At 33.4% G+C, this 21,994-nt stretch overlaps 2 protein-coding genes across 2 annotated transcripts; both read left to right on the top strand.

The window, feature by feature from the left end:
• The first annotated feature begins 1,897 nt into the window (after nucleotides 1-1,897).
• Nucleotides 1,898-3,525, top strand: LOC129951631 (pancreatic triacylglycerol lipase-like). The gene is made up of 7 exons (XM_056063877.1): nucleotides 1,898-2,053; nucleotides 2,148-2,223; nucleotides 2,357-2,600; nucleotides 2,662-2,819; nucleotides 2,868-3,070; nucleotides 3,142-3,310; nucleotides 3,386-3,525. The coding sequence occupies exons 1-7, from the start codon at nucleotides 2,017-2,019 to the stop codon at nucleotides 3,453-3,455; spliced, it is 957 nt and encodes a 318-aa protein (XP_055919852.1). The 5' UTR covers nucleotides 1,898-2,016; the 3' UTR covers nucleotides 3,456-3,525.
• Nucleotides 3,526-18,821: 15,296 nt separating this feature from the next.
• On the top strand, nucleotides 18,822-20,246 carry LOC129952308 (lipase member H-like). Its single transcript, XM_056064825.1, has 6 exons — nucleotides 18,822-18,915; nucleotides 18,981-19,224; nucleotides 19,286-19,443; nucleotides 19,504-19,706; nucleotides 19,778-19,946; nucleotides 20,017-20,246. Exons 2-6 carry the CDS (start codon nucleotides 19,120-19,122, stop codon nucleotides 20,090-20,092), a joined length of 711 nt encoding a protein of 236 aa, XP_055920800.1. The 5' UTR covers nucleotides 18,822-18,915; nucleotides 18,981-19,119; the 3' UTR covers nucleotides 20,093-20,246.
• The last annotated feature ends 1,748 nt before the right edge of the window (nucleotides 20,247-21,994 follow it).

The following is a 21,994-nucleotide window of genomic DNA, read 5'->3' as shown; positions in this document are numbered from 1 at the left end:
CTTTACGAGTCAATAAAAAAATAACTATCAAAAGACTAAAAACGGCGTTTTCTATTTAATTAAAATCTTGCGTTAATTTAAAAACTTACTTTCGACTCAAATATCTTTTGAAAAATTGAAAATATTGTCCTCAAACTTTTTTTATTTCACAGAAAATATTGTTTTCGATATTCAGCAGTTTTCTTTTTATAAAAATCCAACAGTCTGTTAAAATCTACAAAAAATAGTACGCAAATTAAGTAAAAATTGATGTTCGGTTCATGATATCTCTCGAATAATTTTCATTCATTCAATTTGTAAAAATTTAAGAAATGCAACTTAAATTGATAAAAATTTGTTTTCGACTATAAATCTATATAACAAAACTAGATTTTCCAACTATTTCTTGATATGGAAATTTTTATTGTTAGAATAATTCAACACACAACTTTTTTAACCCAACCCTAAAAACGTTTAGGAAGGACAAATCTACAGACGGGATGGGTAGTTATCAGTGTGGGTCGTATCCCATCTTCTTTTTATGAAATAAAAAACTGACTGTTGGATTTGTATGAAAAATTAACTGAATATTGAAAACAATAATTTGTAAAAGATAAAATTAGTTTAAAGCCAATATTTTAAATTTTTGAAAACATGTTCGAGTCGAAAATCAGTTTTTACCCAGTTTTAGTTATGTTTTTTTTTTTAAGTTTTTGTTTTTGTAAACAAAACTGTCGGTTCGTTTTTTCTCAAAATTTTACCAGATGTCAAAAACGTTATTCTTCGTTGCATTCTTTTGAACCGTCGAAAAATATAACAATTTTCAAAACGAAAAATGGGACCATTAACTTATTATTGGAAGTTAATAATTCAAAATAAAAAAAGGGGTCAAATCGATTAACGCAATACAATTTGACTTCAATTCAAGGGCATTCTTACGAACATTAAAAAACTTGCACTGCGAAAAACTCCCATCATCAAAAATTGTAGGGAATCCCACTGATATATTTGTTTTGCCATGACGTAAACTTCAAAAATATATAGAAAAGCCTTAAATTCTTTTGAAGAAATAAAGAAATGTCAACTACTGAGCAAATAACTTTATGGAAACGTCAAGCGAATAGCTCGTGAATAGTTAGATTGGCCATTCTACTACCCCAAATTTTTTAGATAGATTGATATGATTCTTTATTTAAATATTCATATTTTCTTTTGCTTTTTATGAGACTAAAACTTGCAAGCTCGCGCGAAGCACGGGTGGGCCAGCTAGTTATTTATGTATGGTTGCGGAAATATTAGATTTGTTCGAAATCGAATTTATCTAAGATTTTTATGAGGTTAAACATTATAACGATGACAATGAGAGCCAAAAACGCGATAATGCAAACAAGGTGCAAATGAAATAAAGTTTGTTTAACCATTTTATTGATTGTTTAATCATTTTGAAGTACAAATAAAATTAAGCAGAACACTTTTCAGGTACTCCTAAATTAATGTACATTACTCTCTTTGAAAGGGTGTATTTCATTAGTAAGAATTTTTCAATTTAGATGACTCTATAACAAAATGTTGTACAATTATTTATCCAAAAACATTGTGGCTTATTTCCGCACTCTAGTCTTCTTTAGAAAGCAGCTAGATCAGCAGCGTATTTAAATGAAAATCAGAACGAATGATAATTCAAAATTCACTAAAAAGTCACATAATTTATGTTTTGTACACACATATCTATATTTTAATAGATAGTAGATAAATAAAAAGTGAAATGAAAAAGTAATCACGGAGAATAAAAGTTTAAATTTCTTAAATGTCTATAAATAAATACCGACACTCCTTCTATCATCATATCATTTTAGTGTATTCAGATCTTATTTCCTTGTTTTGATTGAACTCTTATCTTATCGGTACAAGATATTTGACAATTGTTTCAATTTAAATAAAGCTCTTGGTATAAAATATCAGCGTTTTTGCAGACAATAAACCATAAACATTCAGTTTGGAAGATCATCCACACCTCCAGCAGAACGGGTTGCTATAATGTTCAAAACAATACCATTCTACATCCTCTTAATTTGTAATACACAAATAATTTTGGATTATCAAAATGCATTTAAATACTCAAATATATTGAAAAATTTAAAAGTTCATCAGTGCTTCTTTTCTTTTAGTTCTCAATTCGATGCAAATATTTTCGGTGCCAAGTGATATTGATGTTGATTCTGTAAAAATTTTGTTTTTCCACGGGTAAGACGAACAATAAACTTATTTTTCACAAACTATGTGGACTCAATCTAAGATTTGCAATAAGAAGTTTAATTTCTGTCATCTTAAAGAACAAAACGTCTTATTGGAAAACCCTAAACATTTACTTTTGTAGACCAACTTACAAAAACTACGCGGAATATAATTTGGACGATGCGAAGTCTATCCTGCAACATCCGAAGTTTATCCATAAACACACAACATTATTTTTGCATGGTTTTAACAATACAAGACAAAATAATTCGACAAAGTTGCTGGCTAGCTCGTATTTAAAAAGAAATTCTTCGAACTTCTTAAATATTGACTGGGAGAAATTATCGAGAGTAGAATATATAACAGCTCAACAAAATGTCTTAAAGGTATTTCAACTTTTCAAAATTAGAAAACAAACAAAAATTGTCGTTTTGTATACTTTGAAAGATTTCTCCAAGAATTGCTGATTTTATTATCAATCTCTTTCAATATGGACTGGAAGAAAATAACCTCAATTTATTGGGAAATTCGCTAGGCTCTCTTGGGGTAGGAGTAATTGCAAGGAATGTAGTTGAAAGAAGTAATGGCTTTAGGATGATATCACGGTAAGTTTTCGTATTTGATTGTTTCTTCTTCTAACAATTCAATTCTAGTATGACACTTTTTGATCCTTCCAATGAAGAAACCCACGGAGAATTTATTATGCCTCCAATTGATAAAACTGTTGCTAAGTTTGTGGATGTTATTCATACCGATGCTGGAGGAATAGGAACAACCAACAGTGTGGGTCATGTCGATTTCTGGCCTAATAATGGCACTGCATTACAACCAGGATGTCCAGACAAAAAATTAAGACGTCAATAAAAAAACAATTTCTTTGATTTATTTTAAGTAAAATAATTAGATGTTGTTTTTCTTTTTCAATAGGGCTATGCAGCCATCGAAAAGCTACTGCTTATTGGGCAGAGAGTGTTCGATATGGTAGTTCAAAATCAATGCTGGCCTTTGCTTCGGGAAACTATGATACATTGTTGAATGACGGGCTTGATAACTACAACAATTCGGCTGTTTTGATGGGTATTGATTGTAATTGGAGGTAAAACTTTATATAAAATCATTCATATATAAAATGAAAAGACATTTATGAGAATTTTTATTAAATTTATTACAGTGCAAGAGGAGATTATTATTTGCAATATAATACAACTTATGGTGATTTTTATCCAGTATTTACTGAGTAAATCTATTTTCTTTGTATCATTCTATTTTGAAAATCTCGATATTGTATGAAACAATCAAATTTCTGTGTATGTTTTTTTTAGTTGATTAAATTTTATTGTTTTGAATTTCGAAAACACAATTGAAGACTTTAAATGGCTAAATGACTAACTACTAAGGAAGATACAAGAATCAATATCTAAGGGGTAGCAATAAGTTGGAGGCTTACTATTTAACTTAGTTCATTTAGAAATATCCTTCATGACGAAGAGGCCGCTATCTAATGAAACGAAAAAACGACTTTGTACTAAAAAAAAGGATAAATATATACAAAATGTAGCTTCAATACTAACCTGTAAAGATTCAAAATCTTTTAGAACTCTGTTAGCTTTTTAACGACTTATTATGAAAATCTTTTATTGCCCAATCCGATTTCAAAATTGAGAAGTTTAACTATTTCATAAGTAGTCATCCCAGAATTAGGTTCCTCATTTACAAGAATGGAATGGAATTAAAATCATTCTTGATAAAAATAAAAAATAACAAAGCGTCTGGTCCTGATGGAATTACAGATGAGTTTTTTAAACATGACACTACAGAGTTTTTGAAATACATCTTAAGTTTCCTTAATCGAATATAATGAGGTAAGAGGTCCTGGAAACTTTAAATGCTACAAAATATCAGATGTTTTTAAGAAACGTTACCGGGATCAGCCTGAAAACTAAAGGAGTATTACTGTTAAACTCACTGAGAAAATTGTTCCTCTTATGCTAACGAATTGAGTTGAACAAACAATAATATCAGGTTGCCTATATACCTTTCTTGTTGGCCTCAAAGTTGCTTTTGGAACAGTCATTAGGCAATACTTGATGTAAAAGCTTTCCTTATTCATTAATGATGTTGAAAAGTACATCTCAAGATGTGTTACGATAGATGACGTTGATATTAAGGTTTTCCTTTATGCAGACGATTTTGTTATCACGTCAGATAACCCGTTTACTGTACAGCTTTAAGTCAATAGGCTACAAAAGTAATGCGATAGTTGTGATAGTGACCTATATGGGATCTGGCTTACCTAACATTTTTCTAAAACACTTCAATGCAAATACGGATAACGTTATCAAAATAACAGACCTGAACCTTCAAAAATTCTTAAGATAAGTTTTGATAGTGGTTATAGCCCAGCCAAAAACTGTATACAATATACAATACCTATTTAATGTATATGCAGTATGCACCCTAAGTTTCTTACTACTCCTTATTAACTCTGTGGTCACAAGGAATAACCGCTAAAGTCAGTTTTGCTCATTTTTCAGAAGAGCAGTTTAAAGTTTTTGATAAACTTGCGAAATTACAAACGACTCTATCTGGCGATCGGAAACTCCGATTGAGTTTAAACAAAAAGTGACATGAAGATAATTTTACTATGTCTTATTTCACATTTTAATTTTGTCGAAAAATAAGCTTCCCGCGATTTTATTGACAAAAATAACACTTTAGTTGTTATGACCTTTTATGTTTTTCATCATATAGAATCTAATCTCGAGTTTAGTTGTTTTTCCAATTTAAAGAAATGTTTTGTTCTGCTCTTAAGTATACTTTAGCTGTTATTCCTCTTATATTGTGTTAAATTTACAGTTCTTATGTCGACTTTAGTTTTTATTCGTAAATTAATTATGAAAAATAATCGACTATGTTCTCAGCAGAGAATAAGAACCAACTTGAATTTCGAGTTAGAATACGTTTTATTTATTTAAAAACATATAGAATTAAAAATACAAAAAAAAAAACAATCTTTACTTCATGCAATTATGCAATGTAAATTCATTAAAAAAAGTGAAATATTGGACATAATTCAGTTGACAACCAAGATTAAACAAGTGTTCTTCAATTTTCATCGTCACTACGCAGATCTGGATGCATGTTGAGCTCAGTGGAACTCGTTTTAAGGTTTTTATAAAATGAATGAAACTCTGGATTTATATACTGCAATAAATCCATAAGATCTTGTTTTTTGTCTGAAGATAATACTGGTGGATCTTCAATATTTTTAGAATACCCAGTGTTAGTGTCGTTGCTCCTCTTTTGATCAATGGTAAAAGGTTAAACGGTTCTTCAGGATTTAAGTTCGCATTATACAAAATTTGGTTGTAGTTGTTCGTATAGCGAATCCACCTTACCGAGTTCCATATAAACTTTTGGCCAACTAAGTTACACCTTTTCCAGTTGAAATAATTTTTTGAAATTTCACTAAAGTTGAAGAAATCGCTTTCTTTCATTTCAACTACTTTAATTTTTGAATTTATAGTTCCGATGAACTGATACCAGTTCCTTGGCACACTAATTTCGACACTGGATTTTTTCTTTTTTCGTTCAATTAACGCATGATCAGAATTACACTCGAGCTGTGTGTGGCCAGGTTCCAAAAATGTATGATCTATAATATATTCCAATGAATGATTTTCTTTTATGAACAGAAGGAACATAGCAGAGACATAGGAATTTTTATTTTGGCCTGAACATGAGTCACTATAGAACGTTATTTTATTGTCAGAAGAAGGTAAAGATTGTAAATGTTTGAAAATGAAGCAATCTCATTTCCACCCCTTCGCGCAGTTTCCTCGTGCCACATAAAACAGCAGGAATCATTCGTTTTTAAGTCGTGGATTGTAAGATTGAAGGTCCAAAGCTGCCTTTTATAGAAACTAACTGAGTTTATTAAAAATGGTGTTGGTAGGCACTGTTGTTAATCAAACGCGAACGCTGCCATATCGTTGTTTTGTCTAGCATTTTCTTTATCGACCCTTTTTTGCTCAAAGCCAAAATCTCCCTTTGTCACATGAATTATCTTCTGCTCCACCAGAACTTGTTTTTCTGTTTCATTCTGGGCTATTTTTATCTTTGACAGAAATCCGTCGCAAGTTGCACAAGTGTCAAGTTTGGGAGCTTTGAATTTTAAATTCATTGTTTTAAATTTCCCAGCATATTTGGTAAGGCTTACAGGATTAGAAACTTAAATTTCATTACTATACATTCGATGCATTATGCAGAAATTTAAACTATCATTAATATATTTTTTAGATGTGTGAAGACGGCTGTAATGGCTTTCATACGATGGGAACTTATTTATGTGGTTGCACACTTCCTCTTCTTGATCCAATGTTAATTTGTTCATAGGAATCCCTTTACCCCGACAATTCTTAAACGGTACGCTTGGACTTGAAACATTTTTTGCTATTACGTTTCTAATGAAACTCTCCGTTTCAGAACAACAGATCGTAAAATGTGTTCGTCAAACTTGTGTTCTCATACCAACATATTCTAAAAAGTACTTGACAGATTTTTCACGACTTCGCTTTCTTTGGCTTGCGTTAAATAGAGTATCGCATTTTTTATATTCTAGATTCAGAAGATTTCAATATAAAGTACTCTCTGATCATAGGTTCCCACAGCCCAATAATGTTTAAATAATCGTTGTATCTGCTCGAATGAAATTTTATCCCGACAGTTGCTTCGACACATTTCAAAGGGTTTTGGAGCTCTAGCATGTATAACTTTCCCAGAAAGTGTTTTATATGATTTTCCAGCGTTCCTTAATTTCTGACGAAAGCGTTTTTTATTCTATATTTTTGATTTGGATGGTCATTGCTAATCTGGAAATTCAAAACTTCGCTATTTTCACTTTCAGGGTGCGAATCAGAAGAAGTACCATTATTATTTATTATATAATCAGTGTCTTTTGCAGAATCATCGGAATTTTCCCGTTCTGGGAACTTATCATATGTTGTATTTAATGATGGAGATATTGAATTTCTATTTTCAACGAGTGTCTAGGCAATGGTAACAAAGTAGCTACATAATTGTTTTTTGTAACTATTTTGTTTTGTTTTGTTGATTTAAGGCAAGCTTATTAATTGCTTCCACATAAAATCAAGTACATACGTTCAAAATATCAAAAATATCAAAAACCGGTATCTTCAAAAGGACATTCAAACTAAAAAAACATTAAATCAATCTTACCTTCAGCTCTTGCTTTTTCTTTAAGCATTCGTGCCAGCGCCAAAAGTCTTTGCGATCGAGACATTATTAATTTTAATTAAGTTTTTTTTTTTTTCAAAAAATTAGTATATATAAAAACACTAGGAACAACACACAGGACAACTAAGCTCGTTTAAGAACACAGGAAAAACACAGCACTAAAGTCTATTTAGACAACACTTATTCTATATTATGATATAGAAAAAGAACTAAACTATACTTAAGAAACACTTTTATTTATTTTGTCTTACGGAATAACAACCAATCTCGAGATAAGGTTTTCAATAACTGAATTACTGACGGGGAATAAAAACTAAAGTCAATTTAGGTTCTTCGCGCATCGGAATTTTATTTTGGAATAAGCGCTAAACTGCAGATAGGAGACTCTTTTTGCTTATTCTTTCTTGGGGAATAACCACTAAACTGGAGTTAAGTCGTTATTCCCTTTTACAAAAATGAAAAAAAAAATATTAACACGGAAAAACAGCTAAAATCAAGTTTAGCTATTTTTCCGCCACAAACAAATGTAAAAATTTTATGAATTTAACGAAGAAAAACAACTAAAATCAAGTTTAGTCTTTATTCCTTGATGTTAGTCGTACAAACATGTTATCTTAACTCAACTTTAGATAATAAATTTCGTCTTTTCTGAGTTTAGTTGTTTTTCCTTAATCTCAACTTAAAAAAGTGACTTAAGCTATTATGTTTTTTTGAAATTGTGGCCACATTTTTAAAGATAGAAAGCTGAAAAAAATTTACAAAATAGATTGAATCATGCTGAATATAATGGCATCAAAATCTCCATTTCGTCTAAAGTCGACTTTAGCGGTTATGGCTTGTGGGCACAGAACTAATAACGTAACGTAATTAATCACTTTCTAATTTCTTCTCATCCAAAGCGGACGTGTTTTATGCGATTAGATTAGTTTTTTGGAAGTTTGTAGACTCTTTTCTGCGCACATATTCAACAACAGGTTATGGGCCCAGAAGCTCCTAAATAGATAAAGCATTTATATTAGTATATTTTTAGCAACAGACGAAATTTATAATAATGGCTAACAGCCTCCCATCCCCCGAGAAAGCTACGGCACGTGGCGCTTCGCAGTTTAGACATATCTCGATCTTGAGGATTTGTGGTCCTGCGTCGTGAGTGATGAGGAAGAAGACATCAAGAGAATCACCATGGCGAGGTCGAGAATATTCCTTCTCTTAGAACCCATCAACCATGTTGGGATAGATTGCAGTCTGCTTTTGAAGACAACGGGCTGTCTCGGAGAGTGGGTTTGTTGCGCAAACTCATTAGCACAAAGCTGGAAGACTGTTCATCCGTGGAGGTGTACGTGAGTGACATTATCTCGACAGCACACAAACTGAATGGCATCGGCCTAAAGGTTATGGAGGAATGAGTGTGTACTTTGTTATTGGCTGGATTAAGTGACAATTATAAGCCTATGATTATGGGCATTGAGAGCTGCGGCATGTAAATCACTGGCGATTAAGTCAAGACAAAGATACTTCAGGATGTGAAGTTGGATGAGTCGGATGCAGTTGCTTTTTATGGTGGCAAACGTCGCTTTCAGAAGAAGAGATCAATGGTGCTGGTGGTGGTTCAAGTGGTCGTGTTGTCTCTAGTGTTGGCAGAAGTACCGGCGGTGCGCGGTGGTGGCGTTAGTGGAAGCAGTGGTCCTAGATGTTACCAGTGCAACAGTTTTGGACATTTGGCACGAAATTGTCCTTCGAAGCAATCCAACAAACAGATAGTCAAACCTACGTTTTTATACACATCGTTTTCTCTTTCATCCGTGCAACCAGGTGCATGGTATGTTGATTCCGGTGCATCCGCACATATGTGCTCAGACCCAAGGCTTTTGTCTTTTGTATTGGAAATGTGTATTTACCAATTGATGATTGCAAGGTCAAGGTGGAAAATGTGTTTTGCATACCTGACCTCTGTGCTAACCTTCTTTCTGTAAATCAGATCGTACGCAAATTAAATAAAGTGATTTTTGACTCTAAAGGTTGTAAAATCTATGATCCAGAAAATAATTTATTGGCCTCAGCTTCTCTTGAAGGAGAGCTTTTCAAGCTGGACTGTACAGACAGATCATGCTTTAAATTTGGGGCATAGAAGAATGGGTCATTTAAATTTTAGTAGCGTTCAAAGCATGCTCAATGGTTTTGGTTATTCCAATTTAGAATTTATTCAGGAGAATGTAAACAGTGAGGTCTGTGCCAAGGGCAAACAGTGCCGTAGGCCATTTAAGAAACCAGGTGCCAGGGCAAGTGATGTGTTGCAGGTTATACACTCCGACTTGTGTGGGCCGATCAATGTTGCGAGCATGGGTGGTGCACGTTATATTTTGACGTTTGTGGATGATTTTACAAGGAAAACGTTTGTATATTTTTTGCGTGCGAAGTCAGAAACGTTGAATCGTTGTAGAGAATTCAAGGCCCGTGTGGGAAACGAATGCAACAAGAATATAAAGGCACTTTGAACAGACAACGGATCTGAATACTGTGGAAAAGAATTTCAGCGTTTACTTCGTCAGTCAGGAATTCAGCATCTTACAACAGCACCTTACACACCCGAACACAACGGTCTAATTGAAAGGATGAATAGAACTATCATCGAAAAGGTACGATGTATGCTTCTTGATGCTAATCTCCCAAAGCATTTTTGGGCCAAAGCAGTCTCTACAGCAGTCTTCCCTATCAATAGATCTCCGAGTAGTTCATCAACATGTAAAATCCATGAGGAAGCGTGGTTGGTGTTTCTTGCGAACATTTGGTTGCAAGGCGATGGTGCACATACAGAAGCAGAAAAGGAAGAAGTTGGATGCGAAGTCAGAGGCATGTGTATTCCTTGGATACTGTGATGGCTCGAAAAGTTATAGACTCTACAATCAAGACAAAGACAGGATAGTGATTAGCCGTGACGTTATATTTTTCGAAGATGAGCATCTATATCCAGTGGATAATGATTCAAGGTCCTATTTTTTCGAGATTGGTTCAGAAGTGAGAATAGTGAAATCGAATACATTCTACGGCATTCAGTTTCGAGCACGATAGAAGCACCAGACCAGATGAGGAGAAGCAATCGAATACCGAAACCGATAAAGAGAGACGACTACATATCGTATGGAGTAAAAAGAGGTGAGTTTCTTGTGACTGCATTCTTGCAGGGAGATTTACCGGACCTAATTTATATGCTACAACCTGAAGGGTTTTCTGATAAAACTGGTAAAGTATGTTGCTTGAAGAAATCTTTATATGGTCTAAAGCAGGCTAGAAGGCTTTGGAATAAGAAGCTAGACACCGCACTTCTACAGTTTGGATTGGAGAAATCAAAAGTTGACCCGTGTGTATATTTTTCTCACAAGAATGCAAGTCCGATTATTGTAGCTGTATATGTCGATGAAATTTTAATTTTCTCCAAAGATTTTGAAACAAAGAAAAAACTAATATTGTATCTTCATAGTTCTTTCCATATGAAGGACATGGGAGATTCCCGTTTTGTTTTAGGAATTCAAATAAAAACGAAATGGTGAGAAGGGTTCTATCAGCATTGACCAAGAACATTAAAGAAGTCTGGTTCCAACAATATGGAGCCACATACTCGTACTTCACGACGTTCACTAACCATTTTGAGAGAGATGTTTCCAGGGCATCTTCTTTATGGGGAGACATTACCTGGCCACCAAGGTCCTCCGATTTATCACCTTCCGATTTTTTTCTTTGGAGACATTGAAAGGCCCAAGTCTACACTCATCGCCCAACATCTTTGGAAGCACTTAATGGGGCAATCACTCAGAAAGTGCAGCCATTACACCACAAATGACTCGACGAGCAATGGAAATCTTTCGTGAAAGGCTTCGTAAATGTGTTAATAATAATAGAGGACAATATTTAACGGGTATAATGTTTAAAACTAAGTAATTATTTAATTTAATGTAAAATGACATATTGTTTAATTTAAAAAATTCAATAAAATTTATCTGTTAAATTGTTTATTTATTTGTCACTGCCTTTTAAAATATGGGGGATATTTTTTCCGGACCCTGTATATTTACTTTTGGAGGAATTCGCATTGGTTACTATAGGCTGCGTAAGCTACTTCCGCGTTAATTTAATTTTTTCGATTTCAAAATTAATTTTTACGGCACGAAAAATCAAAATAAACTTTTAAGAAAAAAATACCAGTTGCTAATAACAGAAGTGCCATTTTAAAAATTTCAAATTAGAAAAAATCAACATCAAAGCGGGCCATCGTAACGCAGACGAAGCCGAAGCTGAAGCGTGTTTGTTTGTGTTTCAGCCATAAGTCTCTTGAAACATTTTTGAGAACTCTACATTGTATTAAAAATGGAGCCTAATATCACAGTGTTACATCTATCCACGCAATAATAATAATTTCTCTCTAACACCATATGTGCAAAAAATTGTTTAAACATAGCCTCGAATTGTTTTTATCAAGGAGGAATTCCTTATGTAGTTGGATTAGATGAGGGTCGTTAACATCATAGATATTGATACAACAACATTTTTTTTATTTAAAAAAAAATAATTAATTGCAAAGTTGCATTTTAAATTAGCGAAACATTTTAACTTTTCAAACAAAATCTAAAAAATTGAAAAAAGTCTTTTCACTATGCAAATTTTTTGAAACACTGCACTTTACTTTCCAGGATATTATTATTTTGCAAAGTGAAAAGAGAAAAATGTTTGGTGAAAAGAACCAACCTTCAAAGCTAAAACTTTTGTCTCAGATACTATACCCCATATGATCTTGGACTGGAAAGCATCCAAAGAACACTCGTTCTCTGATCATAGATATATCCAGTTCAATATAAATGTGGATGATAACCCGAGTCCATTGACTTTTCGAAACTATCGGAAAACTAACTGGGCTTCATACAGGAATTCATTACAGAGTTTACTAGAACCTGGACTATCTAGTCCTTCCTCTAACACTAATGAACTTGGCAACAAAGTCAATGACCTTACCTCAGTTATGAATAGATCGCTAGAAATTGCTTGTCCACTTATACACATAAGAAGAAAGAAGAAACCACAATGGTGGGCCTCAGAGCTTGACTCACTCAAGAAAGAATGCAGGAAACTTTTCAATCGGGCCAAAGCCGCAAGACTAGCCTCTTATTGGGACTCTTACAATGAATCCCTAAGAATTTACAAGAATTCACTAAGAAAATCTAAGCGATCTTCATGGCGATCCTTCTGTGGCACGATAGAAGAAACTTCTGAAACCTCTAGGTTACGGAAAATTCTTTTAAATAGTCCAGCGATGCCAAGCTGCCTGAAAAATGCAGACGGCTCCTGGACAAATTCAAGTAATGAATCGCTGAACTTACTATTGGACACTCACTTTCCTGGTAGTTCTCTTACCGAAATTTGCTACAATTATATACGTTCAAGTTCAAATACAACGTATCCACAAGGTCTGATCAATAATCCTAGAGGCAATTTTTACCAGCTGTCTTTACCTGGTCCATGTTTCCTCGGCATGGAGAGAAGTTAAAGTTGTTTTTATACCCAAAGCGAGTAAAGGCTCGCAAGTCAATCCTAAAGATCTACGACCTATAAGTCTATCATCATTCCTTCTTAAGACCTTGGAAAGATTGATTGATATCCATTTAAGGGCAAGTATCGATACAAGACTTCTGTCTTCGTCTCAACATGCCTACTGTAAAGGTAAATCGGTGGAAACAGATTTACCTTAAATAGATTTACAGATAAAGAGTTCATTAAGGTTGTTTTCCTTGACATCGAAGGTGCCTTTAACAACGTGGACACATCTGCAATCACATCTACACTAAAATTACAAAATGTAGAGAGTTCGGTTCGGCAGGTAATTCATTAATGCTTGCTAGCAGAATAATTAACTCAAAACTGGGCAACTCTTCTGGTAGACGATTCGGTAGTAGAGGGACACCGCAAGGTGGTTCAGAGTGATCGCCTATGCGGACGGCGACGTTGCTATAGCAGTTTCAGGAAAGTAGCTTAACACCTTAAAAGAACTCTTAAAAAATGCTTTAGACAGACTTATACTTTGGGCTGATCGGTGTGGACTGGGTGTCAACCCACACGAAACCGATTTAGTCTTATTTTCGAGGAGATACAAAATTCCGTTTGTCCAACTAAAACTCTCAGACGAGGCTAAATACCTGGGTCTTGTCTTGGATAAAAAACTTAATTGGAAACGCAATGTACAGGAAAGAGTCAAAAAAGCTACTGTAGCTCTCTTTTCTTGCAAAAAAGCTATTGGTAATAAATATGGCTTACAACCCAGAATCACGCATTGGCTATAACCACCGGTAATCAAACCGATTTTAATGTACGGTTTGACAGTATGGTGGACTGCTTTCGAGAAAGGTATAAACAGGGATATGATAAATAAAGTCCAACGTTCAGCTTCCTATGTATAAGCGGATCGCTTCGCACGACCCCATCTGCGGCACTGGACACCTCAGTCAAAGCTTCGTGGCAGTGGACTAACAACAACATTGGCCAATCTGTAATTCTTAGGTATTTAGAGTCAATTCCAAAGCACACAGACTACACCATCCCTAACTGCAATTCGACAGATATTTCCAGATTTATATACCTCCCAGATCTTTTTGTTGGGATATTCAATCCATTTTTACACAGATGGGTCAAAAACAAAAGAAGGGTGTGTACTCTGAATGACTGAAATTAAGTCTCTTATTCCGCCTTCCCAATCATTGTAGCGTGTTCCAGGCGGAACTTTTGGCGATAAAGGAAGTCTTGTCCAGGCTTAAAGAAAACGTGATGTCAACATCTGATATCCGATCCGTATTTTCTCAGATAGACAGGCTGCTATTAAATCTCTGAACTCTGTCTCTACAAACTCTTTAACAGTCCATAACTGTCGATCACCTCTAATGAAGATGGCACAACAGTTTAATATTCACCTTTGCTGGGTGCCGGGCCCTAGAGACATCCCAAGTAAATGTAAAGCAGATGAACTCGTCAGGAACGGTACAGTGCAGCCCATCCCACCACGTTTGGCACATACTGGCATACCAATCGCTACTCGTAAACTGTTGCTAATGCAAGACGCTGTGGGGAGGGCAGGCACCAGGTGGAACAACATCACCACGTGTCAAGTCACAAAAAACATCTGGCCAAGACTGGATTTAAAACGTTCAAGGTACTTCCTCTCTCTAAGCAGATCGCATATAAGATCGATAATAGGTGTCCTAACCGGACACTGTCTAAAAGGAAAGCACGCCACGCGACTAGGCGTATTTTCAAATGACTTTTGCAGAAGATGCATGGACGAGGAAGTGGAAGAAACAGTTCTTCACCTTTTCTGCACATGGCTCGAAAACACAAAAATTACCTAGGAGAATTCTTCGGATATTTAGAAGAGAAACTTTAACCATCGTTCAATTAATATCACAAATCAGGCTACAAACACAATTGACGAAGCAACAGATTTGATATTGAGCACTATTAGAGAGTCAGCAGTTACCTATTCAAATAATAGAGGAAGCGTTTTTAAATCTAGTTGGTATGACGAGGAATGTAGGAGAAGTAGAGAACAATCTTTCAAGTTTTTGAAACTTTTTAGGAAAACGAATAATTTGGCTTTCAAATCCTTGTATTTGGAGTCAAATAAAGCATTTAAAAATCTATGCAGCCGTAAAAAACAACTTTTTCTCAACAACTCTGCATTAAATCTATTACAGGGCAGAGATCCTAGAGTGGTTTGGGCTAATGTGCGTATTTTAAGTGGGCGCAATAAGCCGCCTGTTATTTGCATTAGCGCCGATCAAATGGCATCGTATTTCGAAACACTTCTACTGGCGGATCGAAATCAAATATTTATAAGCTTTGCGTTACCGTTCATTCACATTGAAGAGTTAGATGCTCCATTCTCCATGCATGAACTGCTCATTGCATTAAATAAAATGAAAGACAGCAAAGCTCCGGGTTTAGATGGCATCCCGGCTGAGTTTTACAAAAATGCCAGCTCACAGTTTCTTGAACATATTTTAGTTTTGTTTAACAGAATTTTTGATAAGGAAGATATCCCAAATTCTTTTCGGTCTTCATAGATCTCTGCAATTTTTAAAAAGGGTGACCCAAATCTTCCTGAAAACCACAGGGGAATTTCTGTCCTTAGTTCACTGCGGAAGCTATTCACTCAAATTCTATACTTAAAACTTGCTAGTTGGGCTGAAAGAAATAATAAAATAAGCTGTTTCCAAGCTGGGTTTCGTGCTAATCTCTCCACAGTGGACCAAATCTTCACTCTCACTAGTGTAACTAGACGCTTTATAGAGTAGAAAACAAATCTGTATGCATTTTTCGTTGATTTTAAAGCAGCCTTCGATACCATCAACCGAAGCTCATTATTATTTAAACTTTCATGTAACGGTCTATCAACATAACTTATAAAAATTTATGAGCAACTTCTCTCAAATACGACAGCTGTGGTTAAAAATGGCATGAACACGTCGAAACAATTTAGGTCAGAAACAGGTGTCCCACAGGGTTGCATTTTGAGTCCCTTGGTTTTCTTGCTCTTTATAAATGACATTGAAGATAATATACCAGGTGGTGTTGTTTTTGGTGATCTAGTTATCAAGGTGCTCCTTTATGCGGATGACCTTGTTATTTTAACTGATAATCCTGTGACGCTTCAACTCCAAATTAACAAGTTAAAACAATATTGTGATTTGTGGGACCTTCAAATAAATAATGCGAAGTCTATAAGATCATGATATTCAGACACCATAATCGCAGTGCACGAAATGACCGTTCTTGGAACTTGAGCGGTTCAAATATAGAAGTAGTGAAGGACTTCAAATATCTAGGTTTCAAAATAACACACAATCTGAGCTTTCGAAGTCATATAAGAGATAAATTGACCGCAGTAAAAGCAGCTATTAACTGTATGTTGTCAAATTTTTCCAATAACAAAAATATAGATCCGGCTTCGAAATTTAAAGTGTTTGATTCAACCGTTAAAAGCTGCATTTGCTATGGAAATGAAGTTTATGGCTACATGCAATTAGACGAAATAGAAACTATCCAAAGATATTTCTTCAAGTGAATCTTTAGACTCCCATCTAACCCCCAATTATGCCATACACGTTGAGTCGGGACTACCACCAATTTTTTTAAAGAATCTAAGAGCGAATGCAGACTATATAATCAAAGTCATGCAAAGATCTAACAACAATTTGCAAAAAAGGATTCTCCTAACAGCGTTACGGTACAGATACACACCTTTTAAAGATTGGAGTGATTTGGGACTCAGAACATAACTTTCCTTTGACGTTTTGTTTGGATAATCTAGATTCGTGAAGGAATGAACATTACGATTGTATTTCTGTTATAGATGACAACATTTTTCAGACATTTCTCAATCGGGCAAGGGAGTCCGAATCTAGATCATTATACAGTAAACTTAATTTCTCTTTGGAGGAAGCAAATTATTTTCGAACCGAGTTCACTTTTGTTGAGATAAGTCTGATATTTAAGGCTCGCACGGAGATGCTTGAGCTTAACTATAGACCTCACAGAAATGATATAAATCCTAACTTTACATTATGTAACCTCAATCAAATTGAAAATGTTTTCCACTTCCTAGCGTTATGTCCGATCTTACAAGAGATCCGGCGTTTCTACTTCAGTAAGAGCTTCCTTTCGTTTGAGGACTGTCTTGGAGTTTTGAATGGTGAGGGTGGTTGGAAACTTCTTATCCGTTTTTTATCTGAAGCTGTTGCGTATAGAAATTCATTCGTGGACCTCTAATGTAATGTTCATTCTAATATAATTTTGTTTTAGCTAAACTTAAAGCCCGTTTCAATGTTGATATTGAAAGTCATTTACTGCTATTCCATTTTTTTTATGTATTTTTTATGTATCTAAATATCAATGATTAAACCTAAAAAGTTACCAATAAGCTCAACTATACCAAACTAATATTTATTTCAAGACATATGTTAGTAGTTTTTGTTTTTGTTAAACTGAAAGCCTGTAACATTTGTTATTTTCAAATCAAATAAATCGTTCAATCTGGCATACTTAATCATAATCAGTATATTAATCTTAAATTATTTTGTAAATTGTTAATTTTTATTATATAACAGCTTAAAAAAAACTTCTCTCTCAATGTTTAAAATTTAGATATAACCGGCAGACGTCTAAATAGCCATTCTTGTAAATCTTTAAAATGTAAGTGAGCCTGTATTTTTTTTGTGAAGAAGAAATAAAGATAATAATAATAAATAATAATTCTTCTTTAACGATCTAAACGATCTAAATCATATCAGTATAATTAGCCTCTCACGTTTCGTAAGGGACTCAAACTGGCACCATTGAGCTTAGGAGGAAGCCTCAAGATTTATGTGGTACCACAATGGGCCATTTAACTGGCGTAAATGTGTCCGTTTCCATTTTGGACAGCCACTATAACCTAACCTAACCTTGGTGAAATAGCCTCCTTGCATTTAAAACATGCCCCTTTAAAAAAATAAATAAAGAAAATGGTAAGATGATTTTGCAAACTATAAATCCATCTCTTCTAGATACAATTTAAATCATTTAAGTATCATATTTAATTTTCAATTGACTCTTGACTAAAGTTAAAGAAATGTCAATTATTTTTATATTATGTACATATATATTTAAAAAATTGATGTAATTGAATTTTTAAGACAACATATTCGTTTCAAGAACAAATGACTTACCTTCAAACTCTTTTGCCTTATTTGTTTAAAACCGTTTTATCATTAATGGTTTCATTTAGATTTGTTTAAGACAGGCAAAATCTAACAACTTATGAAGTCTTTTCGAATATTATAATATATTAATCTTGAAGTCGGATTTGAATTAAGGCCATCAGTGTCATTTGTAATTTGGGCTATCTTTTTTAAAGTTTGAAAAACCTTACAAACAATAAAATCAATGGTTTACACATACTGTACGGTATAAACAGGGCATATGTAAATTGTTTTTTTAAAACTTAAGATATCTGAGCAAATACTTGCGGTATACTTATAAATTATTTTGTTTTTTTTTAAGAATTAAAACTCAACTTGGTAAATATAAGAATACTGAATATATAAACACAACCATGACCGTGAAATAAATTAATTTTAATGTGCCTTATTATAAAAATAAAGGTATTTATCTAAAGATAAAAATAGGTAACTGGTTTTTATCTTTTGCATCATCATTCAGAAGTTTAAAATCTTTCACAGAGTTAAAATGTCCACTGACAAAAATACATTTGTTGTTATTCTTTTGAGTGAGAGATATTTTTTATAAATTGTAATTATTGTCTCTTAAATTTTTTGACAAATGTTTATTTTCAGTTCTTGTTCAATCATTCAGCTACAGATGCATTTTGGGAAGTGATTTCGATTCGGTCAGAATTATTTTCTATTTTGGGTAAGTTTTAGGTTAATTTATGTATTTTTGAGTTCATCTCAGTTTTGTTTCTGAATATTTACAAGGCCGACCTATTATGAAAACCAATCATATGAGCTTCACGATGCAGCTTCAATTTTGAAACACCCCAAATTCGTCCATAAGAATACCAATTTATATCTCCATGGCTATAATAACACCCAAGAGAATTTCAGCGTGCATTTAATGGTGGATTCTTATTTGAAAGGAAACGCTTACAACTTTCTGACACTTGATTTTGCTGCTCTGGTCAATGGAAGCTATTTTTCAGCACAGCGTAGTATTTTAGAGGTTAGTTTTAAGAACTTCGATAAGCCATGAGATTCATAATTGGATTTTTTGTCTGTATCAGCTTGTTCCCCGAATTTCCGGTTCTATTTTTGACCTAATTGATGCTGGTTTGGATGTGAATTCATTCGGCTTAGTGGGTCACTCTCTTGGGGCAGTTGCGATTGGATTAATTGGGAGAGACATTCATCAGAGGTCTAATGGAAGCATCCTTCTTCCGAGGTTAGTCGTTCATTTAAAAATCTTTAATCAAATGTAACAAATCAATATTTTATGATAAAGGATTTCACTTTTGGATCCATCGAATCCAGAAGCTCATGATGATTTTATTTTACCGGAAATTAAAAAGACCGATGCCAGATTTATCGATGTGATTCATTCGAGTGCTGGCCAAGTTGGGACATCGAAACACTCTGGTCATGCTGATTTTTGGCCAAATGGCGGAACGCCCATACAACCAGGGTGTCCTGAAGAAAGTATTAGCAGTTAAGTTTTAATATTTCTTGTGTATAAAAACGTAAGGATATGTTAAGTTTTCTGTGGAACGCAATTTCAGAATTCTGCAGTCACCACAAATCTTTCGCTTACTGGGCCCAAAGTGTTGCTAAAGTTAATTCAAAACAATTGCTTTCTTATCGAGCAAAGAACTACGAAACTTTTTTGGAATACAAAAAGGCAATTATAAGAACAAGAGGAGTCCCAATGGGAATAAATTGTCCAAAGAGGTTTGATATTTGTTTAAGTGTAAATTTAAACTAATCTTTGATAATTAATTTAATTGTTTTATATTTGTAGTGCATACGGTGATTATTATCTTGAATTGGATAGTACTTATGGAGAAAACGGTGATCCTTCGGTTGTTCCAAAATGAAACACTAGCATTTTTTTAAAGTTTGTGATATACTCAAATATAAATGATTTATACAAAATTTAATAAATAAGGTTAACTTTAGTAATTACCTAAAATGTACTTTATGTTTCATCGAATATTGAAATGCCCGATGATTAGTAACGTGAAACTGAAATTTGACTCCCAAATTAACGAATTGAAATTATTGAATGTAAATGATATTTCCAAATGCTGCACTATCAGTTGAAATATTTTGTAGCGAGAGAAAAATGAAACTTAAAAGATAGAAGTTAGATTGGTTTTTGATAGTGAACAAAAACACTTTGCCAATTATTAACAATGGCCAACAAGTGGTTGCGGGGTTTTCAGCCATTAATTAAATTTGTATGAAATGGCACAAGTTATATTTTGTCTTACGACCGGAAAGTCTTAGACAATATATATATATAATTAAAAAGAGGCTGGGACGCGACCCACATTGATAACTTCCAATCCCTTGTGTCGATCTGTCTTGCTTAAAGTTTTATAGGTTTTCGTGTTGGGTCAAAAAAGTTGGTAGTTGAATTATTCGTAAAAAAAGTAAAAATTACTGGCAATATTTGTCATATAAAAAATAGTTTAATTTGAAAATCTAGTTTTGTTAAATAGATTTTTAGTCGAAAACAAATTTTTAACAATTTTGGAAGGATTTCTTAAATTTTTACAAAATGGATGAATGAAATTAATTTCAGAGACATCAAGAACCGAACATCAATTTTTACCAAATTTGCGTACTATTTCTTGTAAATTTTATATGAAATAAAAAAGTTTGAAGACAATTTTTATAATTTTTACCAATATCTCAAATTTTTGAAAAGATATTTGAGTTGAAAATCAATTTTTACCAACTTTTGTTAAATTTTTTGTTAATTTATTTTATTAAATAACCGTTTTTTTATAAATCAAAAAAACTTTTAAAAATTTGTTACCTCGAATATTTTATGAACAAAAACTGATTTAATCTCCTTTTTAATTGTATGCAACGAAGAATAATGTTTTTGACTTCTGATAAAATTTTGAGAAAAATCGAGTTGACAGTTTTATTTATAAAAATAGAACTCTAAAAAAAAAACATTCCTCAAAGTCGGTAAAAAATGAATATCGATTTAAATATCTTTTCAAAAACTTAAAATATTGGCTTCAAATTAATTTTATCTTATAAGAAACATTGTTTTCAACATTTGGTAAAATTTTTAAAAAATTCAAATTGACAGTTTTTTTTACAAAAAAACTCTAAGAAAAAACAATACTAAAACTTGGTAAGAATTTACTTTCGGCTCAAATAGCTTTTCAAAAATTAAAAATATTGGATTCAAACTTATTTTATACAGAAAATATTGTTTTTAATATTCAGTAATTTTTATATAAAAATCCAACAGTCCGTTTTGTCATAAAAAATAATATTTACAAAAAATTGATACGAGTACATATAGACAAACTTTTAAGCAAGACAAATCGACAGACGGGATGGGAATTTATCAGTGTGGGTCGCATCCCAGCCTCTTTTTTTTGGGTCATCACCAGACATCCCTTAATAAGTGTGCCAAGTTTTAAAACTGTTGGATTTTTTGTTTTTAGGTGAAAATCTTTATTAACTGGACTATGTGTATGTTTTTCTTTTGCAAGTACTCATTAGGTGAACAGCAAGTTTTAGTGTGGTTAAGTGAGTCCAATAAATAAATGAAATATAAAAGGAAATCTGGAGATTTCAATGGAGGTCCTAAGAATGAAGAAAGTCTTAAATTTCCTAGGATGGTCTTGAAATATCAAGATATGTCTGAGAGATTTCAGCGGTGGTCTTGTTAGCCCTCGAAATGTCAATTCATTTGAGGTCTTAACAACATATTAAGCAGGCCAGGAGATTGAGGTTGGGAGATTCAAGAG

This window comes from Eupeodes corollae, chromosome 3 (genome assembly GCF_945859685.1).
Source record: "Eupeodes corollae chromosome 3, idEupCoro1.1, whole genome shotgun sequence".
In the NCBI taxonomy this organism is placed as follows: Eukaryota; Metazoa; Arthropoda; class Insecta; order Diptera; family Syrphidae; genus Eupeodes; species Eupeodes corollae.
Note: the sequence above shows the minus strand (reverse complement) of the source record. Positions and strands in the feature narration are given on the sequence as shown.